The 16974-nt window shown below is 35.4% G+C and overlaps 4 protein-coding genes across 7 annotated transcripts; 1 reads left to right on the top strand and 3 right to left on the bottom strand.

The window, feature by feature from the left end:
- Positions 1-573, top strand: LOC135138568 (uncharacterized). The gene is made up of 3 exons (XM_064068549.1): positions 1-147; positions 223-334; positions 413-573. The coding sequence occupies exons 1-3, from the start codon at positions 1-3 to the stop codon at positions 571-573; spliced, it is 420 nt and encodes a 139-aa protein (XP_063924619.1).
- Positions 574-1276: 703 nt separating this feature from the next.
- Positions 1277-4500, bottom strand: LOC135139076 (putative ankyrin repeat protein RF_0381). Its single transcript, XM_064069163.1, has 3 exons — positions 3955-4500; positions 1720-3349; positions 1277-1671 (listed from the first exon to the last, which is right to left on the bottom strand). Exons 1-3 carry the CDS (start codon positions 3964-3966, stop codon positions 1610-1612), a joined length of 1704 nt encoding a protein of 567 aa, XP_063925233.1. The 5' UTR covers positions 3967-4500; the 3' UTR covers positions 1277-1609.
- A 953-nt stretch (positions 4501-5453) lies between these two features.
- On the bottom strand, positions 5454-10621 carry LOC135139075 (ankyrin repeat domain-containing protein 17-like). The gene is made up of 3 exons (XM_064069162.1): positions 10381-10621; positions 5699-7559; positions 5454-5645 (listed from the first exon to the last, which is right to left on the bottom strand). The coding sequence occupies exons 1-3, from the start codon at positions 10390-10392 to the stop codon at positions 5617-5619; spliced, it is 1902 nt and encodes a 633-aa protein (XP_063925232.1). The 5' UTR covers positions 10393-10621; the 3' UTR covers positions 5454-5616.
- Positions 10622-11580: 959 nt separating this feature from the next.
- LOC135139078 (kinase D-interacting substrate of 220 kDa-like) lies at positions 11581-15582 on the bottom strand. Of its 4 annotated transcripts, none has more exons than XR_010282110.1 (3): positions 15215-15582; positions 11733-11948; positions 11581-11684 (listed from the first exon to the last, which is right to left on the bottom strand). XR_010282110.1 is itself a non-coding variant. In XM_064069166.1 (3 exons), exons 2-3 carry the CDS (start codon positions 12523-12525, stop codon positions 11626-11628), a joined length of 852 nt encoding a protein of 283 aa, XP_063925236.1. In that variant the 5' UTR covers positions 12526-14136; positions 15215-15582; the 3' UTR covers positions 11581-11625. The 4 variants fall into 4 exon arrangements, 3 of the variants coding, with proteins under 3 accessions (XP_063925236.1, XP_063925237.1, XP_063925235.1); XM_064069166.1 differs by having other exon boundaries at positions 11733-14136; XM_064069167.1 differs by having other exon boundaries at positions 11581-11678; positions 11733-14136.
- Between the last annotated feature and the right edge of the window lie 1392 nt (positions 15583-16974).

Below are 16974 nucleotides of genomic sequence, written 5' to 3'. Positions count from 1 at the left end.
ATGTGGGGAGGTTCGGAAATAACAGAAGATGAAATAGGAAGACAGATTGAAAGCCTGAAAAGTGGAAAGGCACCAGGAGGGGGTGGAATCCAGAACGAAGCGTGGATGTTCGGGACAGAAGGACTGAAAGAAAGGATATGGGAAGTGGTAGATGGAGTTTGGAAGGGAAAAGGGTTTCCCCGGTAGTGGAGAGAAGGTATAATAATCCCATTATTTAAAAAGGGGCAAAAAAGTGATGTGAAGAACTACCGAGGGATTACCTTGCTCAATACGGCGTACAAGATATACCCAATAATACTGGATGAAAGGTTACGAAAGGAGATGGAAGCAAGGGGTATGTTACCAGACGGTCAGGCAGGGTTTAGGAAAGGAAGAGGTACTCTGGACAATGTGTACATCCTGGGGCATTTAGTGGGAAGAGAAATGAGGAAAGAGGGTGGACGAATGTACGCATTGTTCATAGATTTAAAAGCAGCGTTTGACAGCGTGAATAGAGAGAAAATGTGGGAATTTTTGAGGAGAAAGGGAGTAGATGCGTACCTGGTAACGAAAATGGAAGAAATATCTATATGAACAAAGAGTAAGGTGGGAGTGAATGGAATATAGAGCGAGAGTTTTTATACAAATAGAGGAGTGAGACAGAGATGCCATTGTTTGCAGCTTATCTAGGAGATATAGATAATATAGAGTACAGAAAAGCACAGACAGGAGGGGTGGTAGTGGGCTAAGAGAAAGTGTGGTCGTTGGCGTACGCAGATGATTTGGTGATTGAGGCAAAGAAAAGAGAATAAACGAAAACAATGATTAAAAGTTTCGAGAAGTACGTACAAAAAAAGGAATTGGAAGTGAATGTGGAAAAAACAAAAATGGTGGTGTTTGTGAAGAAAGTAAGAAATGAGAAGGAAGCGTGGGGGTGGAATGGGAAGAAGATTGAACAGGTGAAAGAATTCCAGTACTTAGACTATACATTAAAGAGCAATAACTCATATAGAGGGCATATTCAAGAAATGGTCCGAAAAGCGAACAAAGTGATAGGAATAGTATGGGGAATAGGAGAGAGAAAATTTGGACTTGATTATAAGAGAAGAATGATGATGTTTGATAGTTTGATCAAAAGTGTATTTATGTACGGAGCTAAGATTTGGGGATGGAGGGAATATGAAAAAATAGAGAGAGTGCAAGAAAAATACTTAAAATGGACATTGACAATGACATTTAAATCAAAGTAAAAAAACATTACTAAAATTTTAATGATTTTTATCTCGAAAAACTTTTATGTATTTCAAAACACTCGTATATAAAAAGTCTATGATTAACATCTTTATTAATGTTATCAAAAGGTTGTCAAAAAAAAAAGGTTCCTAGCACTATGGAGGAAGGAAAAGGTACGAAATAACTGACGTCTGAGGAAGTGTATTTTCTCAGCTACAAAACTTTCTCGTCCTTTTAAAACAAGAATATAAATTTATATTACAAATGTACGGTTTGTTGTGAAATTAATGCGACACATTAAATTAAGCATTCATCAAACTGAAAGCGATTTAAATTTTTTTATTCCGAGGCAGAATAAATGGTACACAATGTGCTAGTTTATCGACAGCGCCTGTTTTCATTTTTCTTCTTCCACTTTGGTTTCTAACAAATCACTTCCATCGTGACCAGATCCTAAAACTATCACAACCAATGTGTCAACAAAGTCCCTTAACGAAACATACGTACCATTTACAGTGTTGGAAATTTCTTTGTTCATCACTTTTAGGTAAATAGCAAGGTCCTTATTCCAACTACAATATGCCGTTAATTCTGATTTGGCAAGTTCTATATTTGCTCCAAATTCTATCAAAAACTTCACAATAGAGAAATAACAATTTTCCGCAGCTACAGCCAAAGGAGTCTTATTGTTGCCGTCGACGCCATTAACATTGGCTCCTTTTTCTATAAAATATTTAACCAACTGAAAATTCTCAATCTTTATCGCTTTAGTAAGAGGCGTGGAACCATCTGCGCCTACTACTTCTAATTTAACACCTAACTCAACCAAAAAATTCACCATATCAATGTTACCATTTGTGACATAGTTCATTAAATGCAAATTTGTTACGTCATTAATAATCACTTCCGGGTTAGCACCTTCCTCATATAAAAATTCAGCAATTTTTAAATGGCCTGTTTGTATTGCTTTGGTTAAAGGTGTGCCTCCATCTTCATACATAAAGTTGACCGAAGCCCCTTTCTGTTGTAGGTATTCAACGATTTGTCTATTTCCGGCTTGAATAGCCTCAATAAATACAGTCTGAATTGTAGGAGATGCGCCCTTATCTAGCAACAATTTAACTAAATCCAAGTTCTGCAATTCCGCAGCCACTGACAGCGGCGTTCTACCGCTCTGCCCAACTTTACAAACATCCGAACCTGCGTTTACGAGAACTCTGACCATGTTAATATTTTTAGACTTGACTGCGTTTGTTAGAGGAGTGTTACCATCGGAATCGATTTGATTAACTTTACACCCTTTGGATAGTAAGAATTCTGTGATTTCAAGATTTCCAGTACGTACTGCCTCTAACAAGGATGCTTTACTAACATTCACACCTTTTCCACTAAGATATTTTAGGGTAGCAAAGTCTTCACTTTTAATAGCGCTTGATAAGCATCTTGCTGTTGGACTATTTGAGTCATCAAGATCCGAGTCGAGGCTAATTAACTGATGTATAATATTTAATGAACTGAGTAGCGTTTTAATTCTTCGTGATTCTTCACTTTCCTCGGGCCAGGGTACTTGACAACCTTTTGCGATTAAATATTCTACAACATCTAAATTATCTGCCTCTAAAGCGTAGGTTATAGATGTTTTATTTTTCTTGTTAACATAATTAATATCAGCTCCTGCTTCTACCAATAGTTTCACTATGTCTAAATATCCTAACAGAGCAGCCCAGTTGAGTGCTGTTAAACCCGATTCTTTAGAGTTGTTAATCTCTACTTTCGACTGTAGTAAGTATTGGACAGCTTCTGTTTGCCCAGTTATTACAGCACATATAAGTGGATTATGATCAAGAATTGTTAACTGGGCACCTCTATGTGCTAAATATGTAGCAATGTCTACGTGACCGTGATGCAATGCCCATGATAAGGGTGTTTTCCGGTTTGATATAGTTATCTTGTTTAGGTCCGCACCCAAAAGGACGAAGTACTGGACAATGTTAAGCGGGCCATAGTAAGCAGCATTCGACAATAGTGTGTCACCGCTTCCATCAAGATGGTTTAAATCTGCCCCATTTTCTATACACTTTTCAATTTCATGTAATTCCCCGTTTTCTACTGCGTTAAGTAACTTTTTGTTCCAGCTCTAAAATAAACGCACTAATATAAAATTTAAATACTGAAACTATTTTGATTGATAAATGACTTAAAAATTATTTCAAATTATCCCGAAGGTTTATGATCGATCGATAGCTTAGTATCACTACTTCTACTTCATTTGCATACATGTCTCCCATTAAATAAGTGTTTAGTAATGGAAATGTAGTGTGGTAAATAAAAAAATTCAACTATGCATAAACATAATGCTTTAGTACCAATTGCTAACTGTTTTATTTTATTCATTATTATAGGCCATAAACATAGTTGCAACTCAGTTATTTGTTTTTTTTTAAAACATCATAAAGTTTCTGGGAGAGTCAAAAATATAAAATTTTTCTTAATGTTGAGCATACGTTGTGTTTTGCATCCAATTATATACAATTAAATGTTAAACTTTGGGACACTTGTATGGATAATGTGAAAAATAGCTGTGGATTAAGTACAATTTACGGTATTAGTAAAGTATAATTTGTTCGTTACTTTTCGGGTAATAAATACTTATTGCTAGAAAATTAAGGTTAAGTCCACATAACCTTAATTTCGCAGCAAACATAATATTGGCGGGCCACAAATTAAAAAAAAAATTCTTACCGTTTGGGACATAATGATTTGACAGTTAACACGTGGTGTTAACAGTTATCAATATATTATCCAATCGTTTTCAAGTTGCCAAGTGAACGATGTGAATGCACTGAACGATGTGAAGGCATTGAACGATAGAATATACTCAACTAAATAATAATACACATTCAGAAAAAAACCATCGTTGATGGGGTGATCAATCAATGCGATTGTTAACTAAGGCTGTACATATTATTAATGCGTTACCCAAATCAATAATATTTAAAAAAATCTAAACCTAAAATTGCTTAGCGCATTGTGGTTTGGTACTTCCGTGTATTACTGGTTGCAGAATGACGACACTAATAACACAGATTACGGATACCAGATAGTTCACTCAGCTGTCGGCACTTTGAAGTCGGTGTCCCGAGATTTCAAGCGGTATTCACGCTACTACGCACGCTCTACCAAAATTGGTTCGCAAGCTTTGAATTTAAAAGCACGGCGGTCAGAGAAAAATTACAGCGATGATGCAAGGGATGAGGTTCTAAGTGAAGAAAAAACGAACAAAATACTTATTTGCCTTACACAAAATGATTTATGATTATTACAAATGCTTAACATTTCACAATTTCCTCTAAAAAGAATTGCGGACACATGCATCGGCATTAAAAAATTTTAGAGCGTAAAAAACACGTATTCTCGAATATAGTGCTAACAAGAAAGTGGTGTTAAAATTTTTGCATGGTGAATAAACTCTTCTTTCGGTAACTCTTTAACTATACGGCTTAAAGGGTTACCGAAAGTTAGAAGAATTGAAGGGCATAGTTAATGAAATTTGCTGCGCTTGCCTTTCTGAATTTTGTTGTTACAGTTTTCTAATCTACTCGTCTTTATAATGATCTTCGATTTTTGGTGGTTATTTAAGACTGAAACGAGTTTAAAGGAAAATAAAGGAAAATGTTTTATTCTCATATTCATTTACAAAGTCAGGCATTATAGACAAGATATATTTACTAAACGATACTATAATACAGTTTAATGCAGGTAGGTATTTATTTAACTAATTTTCTGATTATTTTAAAACTTTTAAAAAATCCCTTCGTAACCAAAAAACGTAGAAATTAATCCTTGTAATGTTATTTATTCCCTGAATTATTACCTAAACTTTTATTCTTATATCTGCTTCATTGTAAATATTATTTTGCGTGTTAATCTGTCGAACCAGTTTCAAAGAGATTTAAAAGTGCTGAACCAATTTTAGTGTCATGCGCACGGAAAATTTGCGGACAGTTACGCCCACAAGTAAACCATCTGGTATCCGTAATCTGTGCTAATAAATTAATTGTACAACCGAACAATATTACTAAGTACGACAAAATCAATTTGATTAGAATTATATGTTACTTAAGAGTTGATGTGTGATAAATTCTAAAAAATATTAGTTTTGGCTTCATTTAGTCATAAAAAATTATATCCTGTTAATTATGACTGGTGTATGGGGTCAAGTCTAGTCTTCTGGGAAAACGTGGGTTTAACATTGTTTGTTTTTTCACCTTATCACAATATGTGGTAAACCTACACAACTACATCGAGTGCAAATAAGATAAATTAAAGCATGTACTTTATTTGTCTACAGAACGATTGTGTAAAAGAAATAAAAACTAAACGTACTTTCAGGTAAAACAACTGTCAAGCTGGTGTTTCTTCATGACCGGTACCTGAAAAATCAACAGTAAACAAGACTGCAGCATACTTAGTAAGAAAGAAGTACCTATAAATTTGGTCGGAGTAGTTTGCGGAAACTTCCTCATAAAAATATTAAAATCTACATTATTCTCCACGTACTGTCCAATTTCTTCTTTCGCAAGATTAACGTCCGCTCCATTGTCAATCAAGTACGTTGCTATACGAAAATAAGAATTAGAAGTAGCTATTGCTAAAGGCACTCTTTTGTTGTCGTCTTCAAGATTAACACAAGCTCCTTCTTCCACCAAATACTTAACTATACTAAAATTTTCATCTTCAACAGCTTTAGTTAAAGGTGTACATCCGCTTTTACCAGTTGCGTCTACGTTTACACCGATTTCCACAAAGAACTTAATCAGATCCAAATCTTCTTCATCTATAGCTGCTATTATGCGTGACGTATTTTCATTCTGTAAAATTACTTGAACATCTGCACCATTATCGACTAAGTAATTCGCTATTTCTATTTGTCCCAACTCAATGCTTGTAGATAAAGGGGAGCATCCATCTGGATATGTGAAATTAACTAGGGCTCCCTGGTCTTTCAAGAAAGTAACGAGTTCTAAATTCTCCGTAGATATCGCCGTTAAGAAAGCTGTTTGAATGGTTGGCTTCGCTCCATTTTCTAGAAGGTACTGTACAGTAGGCAAATTTCCCTTTTTCACTGCTGCGACTAAAGGAGTCTGTCCTGTACCGACGGATTTACAAGGATCTGCATCTTCAGCGACGAGGAATTGAAGGAGTTCTATACTGTTTGAAAAAACAGCATTCGTTAATGGGGTATTTCCATCGGAATCAGGTTGATTGACACTAGCTCCGGCAGCTAGTAAACGCTTGGCGACATCTAAATGGCCCTCTTGGCAAGCACACGCCAATGGTAGTAGCGCATCTGGTCTCGAGTTATGATTCACAGCGGCGCCTTTTTCTAGAAGATAGTCTACTATATCCAAATGACCTTCAGTTGCAGCAAACGCCAGAGCATTATTTCCGGTTGAGCTTATCTGATTAATATCACTTCCTTTAAGGACCAAATATTTTACTATTTCCAAATCACCCTTCTGGGCTGCTAACGTTAAAGGTAGTAAATCATGTTGCTCACTACCGGTAATATCAGAGCCTTGTTCCACTAAATATTTTACTAATTCGAATATTCCGGTAGATATTGCCTCCTCCACTGCGCTGTATCCACATTTGTTTCGTGCATTTAACGTCGCTCCTTTATGAATCAGCATTTTAGCACCACATAAAGTACCTGTTTTTACTGCTAGCCCCAAAGGAAAGCTATTCGTCGGTTCTGGTTTGTTAACATTAGCTCCTTCTTGGAGAAGATACTCGACAATTTTAAATTTTTTCCAAAAAACTGCGTATTCTAACGGAGTGAAACCAGCTGGATCTGCGCGATTTATATCGGCGCCATTAGATACCAAGAACTTTGTGGTATTCAAATCTTCATTAAGAAACGCTTTAGTCAAAGGCGAGTGACCTTTGTTTTCAACTTTATTAATATCTGCACCGTTTTTTAGAAGAAGCTGAATAATGTCATCATATCCTTTAAATGCAGCACATGCTAATGGTGACGTTCCGTCCAAGTCAACGTCATTCACCTCGGCCCCATTTTCTAGTAAATATTTAATGACGTCTAAATGACCAAACGAACACGCCCATGACAAAGGAGTTTTCTGAGTTTTCCCACGTAAGCAAACATCGCCACCTTTCTGAACAATGTCTTCTGCGATCCTCACATGTCCTAATTTTGCTGCTAAACACAAAGGTGTGAATCCGTCAACGTTAATTTTATTAGGGTTAACGCTGGGTTTATTTAAAGCTTTCCTAACAAGAGCGTTATTTCTTCCGTTAATACCTTTGAATAATTGTTCGTTCCAGTCCTAAGACAAGAAAAATCAGATGACATCACGAATACAGGCATCAGGTTTAAATTTGTTAAATATTTTTATTACAGTTTCGTTTCATAAATTGTACAGATTGTCGTGAAATTTTAAATGTATTTTAAGAATATCAGGTAGATGGTAAAACGAAAATTAAAATTTCTCTGATCATCCCCGCCAAAATATCGATGACGCCATCTCAAATTATTGTTACCAACTTAAAAGTGTGCAAAATAATATGCTACTATACCACTTGTTTCTTTTATTTGATACAACCCCTTGTTACGATATCAGCATAAGTCCACAATGGACAATCGTTCTGTGGACCCATATCCTGCCACGCGCAAGATGCTCTCCCACACTTGCATCAATATCCTCTTTATAAAAGACACCGGAATAATTCATTTTTCAGTTCAGAGGTTCCGACTGTAAAGTTCAGAGACATCCGTCATATGTGTAGCTTAGTTCAGACGCCGCCGCCGTGAAATTCATTTAAGCCCGTCATAACCGCGCTCTCCCAATAAGTTGTAATTATTTAAGTGATAATTGTGAATAATTTGTACAAGCTTTACGGTTTTACCCCGAACATTGTAATGGGTGTTCAATTGAAAAATCATTTAGAGAAGGCGTTGGAATTTCATTTGACACAAATAGCATGTCTGTTCTTATAGCATCCATTTGGCAGAACCATAACCTGTTATATGTTATATGCTCTATGTTATAAGAACAGACATGCCGTTTGTGTCAAATGATATTCCAACGCCTACTCTGAGTGATTTTTCAATTGATCAGTTGGCCTGTTCATTCCTTCCAACAACTTCATCAAAATTTTCTTAGCTTGAAATTCATGGTGTGACACGCATAGTTATTTGTGGTTTAATATAGGTTTAAATTAAAAATTAAATTTCATAAACTGTTTAAGAAATTGGATCTGCTTAATGGATTATCCTTCAAGTTCTGCCTAAGCAGCTTTCAACCAATTTTGTATGAACTAGTTTTGTTTTTTTTGTACGATGTCATCAAAACTAGGAATGAACATGACCCGTGTAAAGTGGCATTTTCGCTTTAAATGTGCATAAAGTTTTATAACATTGTGGTAACCGAATTTGAATCAAAAGCTTGCGCTGAAAAACATTAACAGCGGCGCGAAATCGCATTTGAATAATTTAAATTAAAAAAAAATTAAGCAAGAATAATCGTTAAACATAGGCAACCATGTGCACGTTAGCGCTTTTTAGGTAGTTGGTAGTTCTGCTTGGTAGTGGATAGTTAGAGGGTTGGTTTGTAGAAAAAAAAGATGGCCGCTTTGTTGAGGGAGGTGAAAGGCGTCACTTTTGTTGTGTTTGTTGTGAGAGCAGCATGCGGTAAGGAAGCTAGGTTAAGTGTTTGTTTAACGACAATTAATCGTAACGACGCTAACGCTACAGTTTCCCCAACACACGTAGCTAATTCTTGCGGTTTTCTAATCGGAAAAATGCGAATTTTCGACCGACGCTAACACGTTGTGTAAATTTCATTCATTGTTTGTAAATTCACGGTTCATGTTAGGAGTTTCGTGGGTAGGAGAACAGCCACGACCAGGAGCCCCAAACTCTGCTCGTGCTACAACGCCCCTCATGGATATTTTTGTTGTGCTCGAGAGTGAAATTGACATAGTTCGATCGCCACAGTCTTTTAGCGCTCTGATGTCGCTGCCGCTGCATAGTCTTTTATTAAAATTTTGTGTTCTTGTTGACTGCCATAATTTTAAGTTTCCCGCCACAGGTCTGTAATAACTTGTGTATTTGCATCCAGTTACTTTGCTTCAAATTTTGCTTTGTTTTATTAAATTTGTGATAGTCAAATATTTGCATTGATTCAGGACGTTTAAATTTAAATTTCGCGCAAAGAAATTAAGAACAATGCTGCGAAATCGCGTTTGGCAGTCAGTCAGAGAGTTTTCAGGGGCGCAGGAAATTCTAAATTAGGAAAAACATCCCGCCTTAAATTGACACGTGGAAAAAAAAATGAAAAGCCGCGACAATTCAAACACTCAAAATTTGGCCTTGGCGGAATGCGTTGGAAAAGTACCGCAAAATGAAACACATGCCGCCATTTTTCAAAAACACAACGTAGGGTTCCATTTTGTCAGACGATCACAGCCAAGGCCAAATTTTTTAATTTTTCGCGGGCTTTTTTTAACATGTCAATCTAAGGTAGGATGTTTGGGATTTTGTCACAACATAGTAATGAAATTTTGTTACCTAGGGGTAAATCAATTTCTGTAGCTATTTGACACTTTATTTCACAGCTATTTTACCGTAAGGGTTAAACTGAACAAGAGACGTGTAGGTGTTGTCAAACTTTTTTAACATTAAATTTCAAGGTTTGTTAGACGAGTTTTTTCTCGATCATATGGTATTTAACAAGACGGTTTCATATTTTTCGTCAAATTTATTAATTTGAAGTTGGTTGTCATTTGTTTCGCGAAGTCCCACTTCTACAGTGAGGATGTTTTATTTTTTATTTTCTTTATAAAATTGGGTTTTAAAATAGCTTGATTAACGATAAATCGCTATGAAAAAGCTCCCAACTTTGAAATTTATTTGTACAATAAAAAGTGCAACAGTTTGTATTTTTAATTTTTAAGTAGGTTTTTAATACCCACACTTTCTTCCTTTTTTAATGCTGAATTTCTCTAATTCCTTTTTGCGTAATTCGTAACTTGGGACGTCATTTTTTTTTTTTGATATGCAAGATAGATGTTATTAAAACCTAACCTCATTTAACTTTTTTTTTCAAGGGCTTCATATTAAAATGGATAAACCAATTACCTACTTACATCTTGCTCCATTGTGGTGACAATACTTTATACAAAAGTATACTAGAAGTTCAAGGTGAAGACACAAAAATATTATTACTTTAAATACGTGCACCTTACTAAAACACGCACAGCAGTACTGCACACCACAGCTGCAGACTACAAAGCAAAGAAGAAATAACTGGGTATAATACCGGTATTCATACCAATGAAATGGGAATTTTTGTTTCAAAAGTGAATACTACCCATGCAAATAACATTGAAACTTCAGTAAACTTAGAAAGAGAAAATCTATAATACTTGGTAGTAATCTAATTAATGATAATAAAACAAGAATTATTTTTGTTGCTAATTTTAGTCGTGTAAGCTAAGCGTGGCCGCAATACCTACGAGTACTTCTGGTTGTATACCCATGGAGAGAAATTATTTTTGCTAGCATGTAACATTTATCACTATGTTATTAATATTTATAATAACAGTAATAGCACACGCTTTCCTTTTTTGGTGTACGTTATGAATTTATGCTCTAAAGGGTTCGGGTCTGAATTTAAACACTCAAAAAATCACAAACTGCACTAGGCCACACATTATTTAATTTCTAGAAATATTTATTATTAACATTACGGGTTGCATACCAGTTGTTTCAAATAACCACACAAGAAAAAATCTAAAGAGGGGTCAAATCACACGAGCTAGCTGGGCACTTCCTTGTCTTCGTCCTAAACATTACCAGTGGTAACTTTGTGTGGACGCACGTGAAACTCTTTTAAATAACATTGTGGTGGCACTTTTTTCTACCAAATACTAATGAGTTTAAAATTTTCGGTTTTAAGATCTTTAGTTAAAGGTTTGCATGTATGTATATTTGATATGCAACTTTTTTTGTTTTATTGAAATAATTCTTTAATTATATTAAGTATATTATGTAATCATAAGGTGGAAAAGCGACGTTGAATTAAACTGCAAAAAATATGGAGGATTATTAATTTTGTCAAAAAAGTGCTTCCTCTATGGAGGAGGGTAAAACTACGAAATAAGTCTTTTAAAAACAAAATTACAAATTCACATCACAAATGTACCTACAGTTTGTTCTGAAATTAATAACTACATTTCTCAAGTTCGCACGTATTAATTAATTGTGCATCAAAAGTAAAAATGGAATGACTTCATAACTATCTGTACGGTGATAAAACTAAAAATGATACATCTTTAAAATTATTATTTCGAAATATTAATACAAGTACACTATATTAGTTTACATTTTTTTCATTTTTCTTCCACTTTGGTTTCTAACAAATCACTTCCATCGTGACCAGATCCTAAAACTATCTCAATCAATGTGTCAACAAAGTCCCTTAACGAAACATACGTACCAGTTACAGTCTTGGAAATTTCTTTGTTCATCAATTTTAGGTAAATAGCAAGGTCCTTATTCCAACTGCAGTATGCCGTTAATTCTGTTTTGGCAAGTTCTATATCTGCTCCAAATTCTATCAAAAACTTCACAATAGAGAAATAACAATTTTCCGCAGCTATACCCAAAGGAATCTTATTGTTGCCGTCGACGCCATTAACATTGGCTCCTTTTTCTATAAAATATTTAACCAACTGAAAATTCTCAATCTGTACCGCTTTAGTAAGAGGCGTGGAACCATCTGCGCCTACTACATCTAACTTAACACCTAACTCAACCAGAAAATTCACCATATCAATGTTACCATTTGTGGCATAGTTCATTAAATGCAAATTTGTCACGTCATTAGTAATCACTTCTGGATTAGCACCTTGCCCATATAAAAATTCAGCGATTTTTACATGGCCTGTTTGTATAGCTTTGGTTAAAGGTGTGCATCCATCTTCATAGACAAAGTTGATTGAAGCCCCCTTCTCTTGTAGGTGTTTAACAATTTGTATATTTCCTGATTGAATAGCCTCGATAAATACAGTTTGAACTGTTGGAGAGGCGCCTTTATCCACTAACAATTTAACCACATCCAAGTTTTGCAATTCCACAGCCATTGACAGCGGCGTTCTACCGGTCTGTCCCACCTTACAAACATCTGAACCCGCGTTTATGAGAGCTCTGACCATGATACAAGTAAATATGGTATGGACATCCCATGAACCAAAATTCGTCTTCTTCTGCGCAACGTTATCTGACGTCATGTGGAATGAATGACCTTCCACTTCTGTGTTGACATCTGATGTCAAATATCAATTTTAAGGGTTATGAGGCAGTTATGAGTTTTTGTGGTTATGAGGGTTATTGTTTATTGTTACCAAACTGATGCGTAAAAACAAATTGGTGGTTTGCTAGCGACCTAGCGTTGTTAAAAAAATAGCGGGGATGATAGCAAATAATAAGAAAATATCTGTGTCCTTGTTATGCTCCGTCTTTTCGACAGCAGGTATTTTTTGCTTCCAGTATGGCGATCCTGTTACTGTCATTTGGCCGTCAATTGCCTTGGTGGTAACACGTCTTCCACGACTGTTTGCTGGTTACCGGTGACACTTTCTCGTTGAATAGGGCTGGAGTTACTTTGGGACTGGAATAGTGTTCTTTCCGGTCCGTTAACTCAATAATTCTAGTACAGTCTGTCGTAACCTCAAATCGTAAACACATCAACCTTTCGTTGACAGATAGCGAAAATTACTAGCCTCGCGCTATCTTTGTTTAACACATAGGTTAGGTTCCTCTCTGTCGAATTCCGACCACAGGCAGTTTGCCGTACTTTCTAAAAGTAGATCTAGTGACTTTAGTTGGGCTCGGTAAATATTTCAATTTCCCGCCTGAATACAGCCAGGTGACGTCAGCAAACCTGCGTATGTCCATACCATATTTACTTGTATCATGGCTCTGACTATATTTATATTTTTAGATTTGATTGCGTTTGTTAGAGGAGTGTTCCCTTTGGAGTCGATTTTATTAACGTTACACCCTTTGGATAGTAAGTATTCTGTGATTTCAAGATTTCCACTACGCGCTGCTTCTGACAGCGGTGCGGTCCCAACATTCACACCTTTTCCACTAAGATATTTAAGAGTTGCAAAATCTTCACGTTTAATAGCATTTGATAAGCATATTGCTGTTGGACTATTAGAATCATTAGGATTCAAGTCGTGACTAATTATCTGATGTATAATATTTAATGAACTGAACAGTGTTTTAATTCTTCGTGATTCTTCACTTTTCTCTGGCCAGGGTACCTGACAACCTTTTGCGATTAAATATTCTACAATATCTAAATTATCTGCCTCTAAAGCGTAGGTTAGAGTTGTTTTGTTTTTTTCGTTAACATAATTAATAGCAGCTTCTGCCTCTACCAATAGTTTCACTATGTCTAAATATCCTAACAGGGCTGCCCAACTGAGTGCTGTCAAACCCGATTCTTTACACTGGTTAATCTCTACTTTCGACTGTAGTAAGTATTGGACCGCTTTTGTTTGCCCAGTTATTACAGCACATATAAGTGGATTATGATCAGGAATTGTTAACTGGGCACCTTTATGTGCTAAATATTTAGCAATGTCCACATAACCATTTTCTAGTGCCCATGACAGGGGTGTTTTCCGCCTCGATAAACCGGTTTTGTTTAGGTCCGCACCCAAAAGCACCAAGTATTGAACAATGTTAAAGTGGCCATAGTAAACAGCATTCGACAATACTGTGTCACCGCTTCCATCAAAATTGTTTAAATTTGCCCCATTCTCTATGCACTTTTCAATCTCATGAAATTCTCCATTTCTTGCTGCGTTAAATAACTTATTGTTCCAGTTCTAAAATAAACGCACAAAATAAAATTTAAACACTCAAACTATTTTGATTTAGCGTTAATTGTGCCTAATAATGCCACATCGACACTACTAACAGATAGATAATCAAAATATTGTTTAAAGTGTTTTCTATAGGGATAGTTAGCATCTAAATCGGTCGAGTTCAATGTATTGTAATACATGAAGATCCGGGTTTTTGTTGAAAATTTTGTAAATGATTAATAGTGATACTGCACCTTTGCTTCGGCAGCACGCTTATGAGGGTTAGAGTCAGTAACTTATCTTCGCCTAACTCTATTCAGCTATTCAATTCAGTATCAGTACTTCTGCTTCATTTGCGTACATTTCTCCCAATTAAATAAATGTTAGTACTAAAGCTGTAGTATGATCATTAAACAGTGATCAAAATGTTTTCGTTCCAGTTGCCAATTGTTTTCTTTTATGTATTATTATGAGTATACATAGTTATATGAAAACATAAACAGCACAAAAATAACACCTTGCAAATAAATATTATTTTTGAAGAACTTTAATCGCACTTTAAAAACTTAAACAGCATTCAAAACGCTGTTGATAAGGTTGCGTTGAGTGTTTAAATTTGTATATATTGCATAGTTTAGGGCACCCATATGCTTGAAGTAAAAAATAAAGGTAATTGACAAAATTTTTAGTACCACCTAAACTATCATCACTCATCAGTAACTGGTTTATTTTCGGTTATTAAAGCCGCAGAAAAACTTAGTGACAAAGTAGATTTGCAACAATAGTCTATCAATTTTTTCAAGCTTTAAGCCACTTTAACCTCTGCAGTGTCACAACAGAATGTCACAAGTGACATATACACAAGAGAATGTAAATTCACTTGAGTCACTTGACATACTGTTGTATGCTTGACATAAGTGACATTTTGGTGACTACCACCGTGATGGTGACAGACAAATCACGTTTTTCTGTTACTAACTTTCCCCTGCGACTTTAATTACTGCTGCAAAATTAGGGTTAAATGCACATAACCTCAATTTCGAAGCAAAAGAAATAATATTCGAGACAAAAAAATTGTTTAATGAAACGTTATTCTTACCGTCTCCGACATAATGATTTTAAATTAATCAGTCCTTTTCCACCAACCAAGTTTCTGTACAAAACGCACCACGGAGTAACAAGTATCGTTAATATTGTTATCAGCCACTACGACTGTATTTTAATTAGTACTATTCCTGACAAAAAATTTCGAACGACTTCACATTGCCACAGACATTACATTAATATTAAAGTGTAAATATGGCTTTACGCACACCTAACCTTATTTCTTATTTGATGGCTGTCAGGAGGATAAAAACAACGTAACATATATGCCGTGGTAACATTTTGCTATTTGGGCATAAACATTTGTACTTTACAATCATGAACACATGAGTGAGGATCCCATTCTTGGATTTCTATCTTTGATTTTTTAGTGCTCATAACCTCAAAACTAATAATAAAGCTTGGTAGATTCCGCAGCCATAATTATTGACCTCACCCATGCTTTTTAAATGTAACAGGTGTATGCCTTTTAACTAAAATGGTTTTAACAGTTCAGTAAATTTTTAGGAAAAATTGATTTATACGCAAAAAGTAGAATATGATAACAATTTTGAGATTTTTATTATTTAAATTTCTTTATTAAATTAATTAAAGAAATCTTGAAATAGACCAAATTAAAAAAAAAGAAGTTTAAAAAATTAATATTTTATCATTGATCCATTGGCAGTTGGACAATTAATAGCGCTTAGGGGTTAGTTTTGCATGATTATTGAGTTATATGGCGGCACGTAGCGCTAGGGTTGGTAGAGACAGAATCTGCATGGCGGAGGGGCAGTCTGCATGTGCTTGTGTAAGTGTAAACACGCGGTAAGAGTTAAGTTTAAATTAGTTGGTTTGGTAGTTAATAAAATGGGAGGAAGCCTTTGTTTAACGACAATCAATCGTAGCTAATGTCACTCAGGTGTCCCCAACCCGCGCGGTTAATCCTTGCGGCCTTTTAATCGAAAATTTGCGGACTGTCGTTCAACGCGAAACACGTGCTGTAAATTTGTTTCTTTGTTTGTAAATTCACCAATAAAGTTAGTTTTTCTTAATCGTCAGCTAGTGCAAACACAATTTAACAATCAGGATTATTTAAATTGACCACTTGCTAGAAGATTTCAAGAAATTCACGTAATCAGGATAATACCTTTATATGCGTAAGTGTTACATTACAACACTTCATAATTCTTCACACAAGATTGCTAATAGTTCATTTACGGTAGTTAAGCTAATTCATACCGGGAACTGGCGGGGGATTAAAATAATTTCTTCCCTTAGGAGGGTATCATCGTTATTAGCATCGTTATCATGATCACATCACTGGGGCATGTCCTCACCACGTTGATTAATTACGAATAGGTTTCTGGGTGCATATACGTAAGTGTTACATTATAACACTTCCAAATTCTTCACACAAGATTCCTAATAGTTCATTTACGGCAGTTAAACAAGTTCATTATACCTACTGCGAACCGGCGGGGGTTATGATAATTTCTTCCCTTAGGTGGTTATCATCGTTATCATGATTAATTCATCGAGAAAATTCCTCGCAACGATTTTAAAATTTACATCATCGAGACGCTTTTTCCCTCGGAGCGATGATTGGATATTTTTGTGTTTGTTTATTATGTGTTTTGTTGGAGTAACCTGTTAGCGGTATTTTAAACTTTCAAAATAAATTGTTTTTTTTTTAAGTAATCAATCACTTAGATCATGATATAATTTGGCATAATGTAGACTCTTCGTTTGAATCATTGAAAAAGTGTGGCGATT

The sequence above is a fragment of the Zophobas morio genome, unplaced genomic scaffold, assembly GCF_036711695.1.
Source record: "Zophobas morio isolate AGI-343-1 ecotype UQ-CSIRO unplaced genomic scaffold, CSIRO_AGI_Zmor_V1 ptg000030l, whole genome shotgun sequence".
NCBI classification, from domain to species: domain Eukaryota; kingdom Metazoa; phylum Arthropoda; class Insecta; order Coleoptera; family Tenebrionidae; genus Zophobas; species Zophobas morio.
This window is presented reverse-complemented; position numbering and strand designations above follow the sequence as displayed.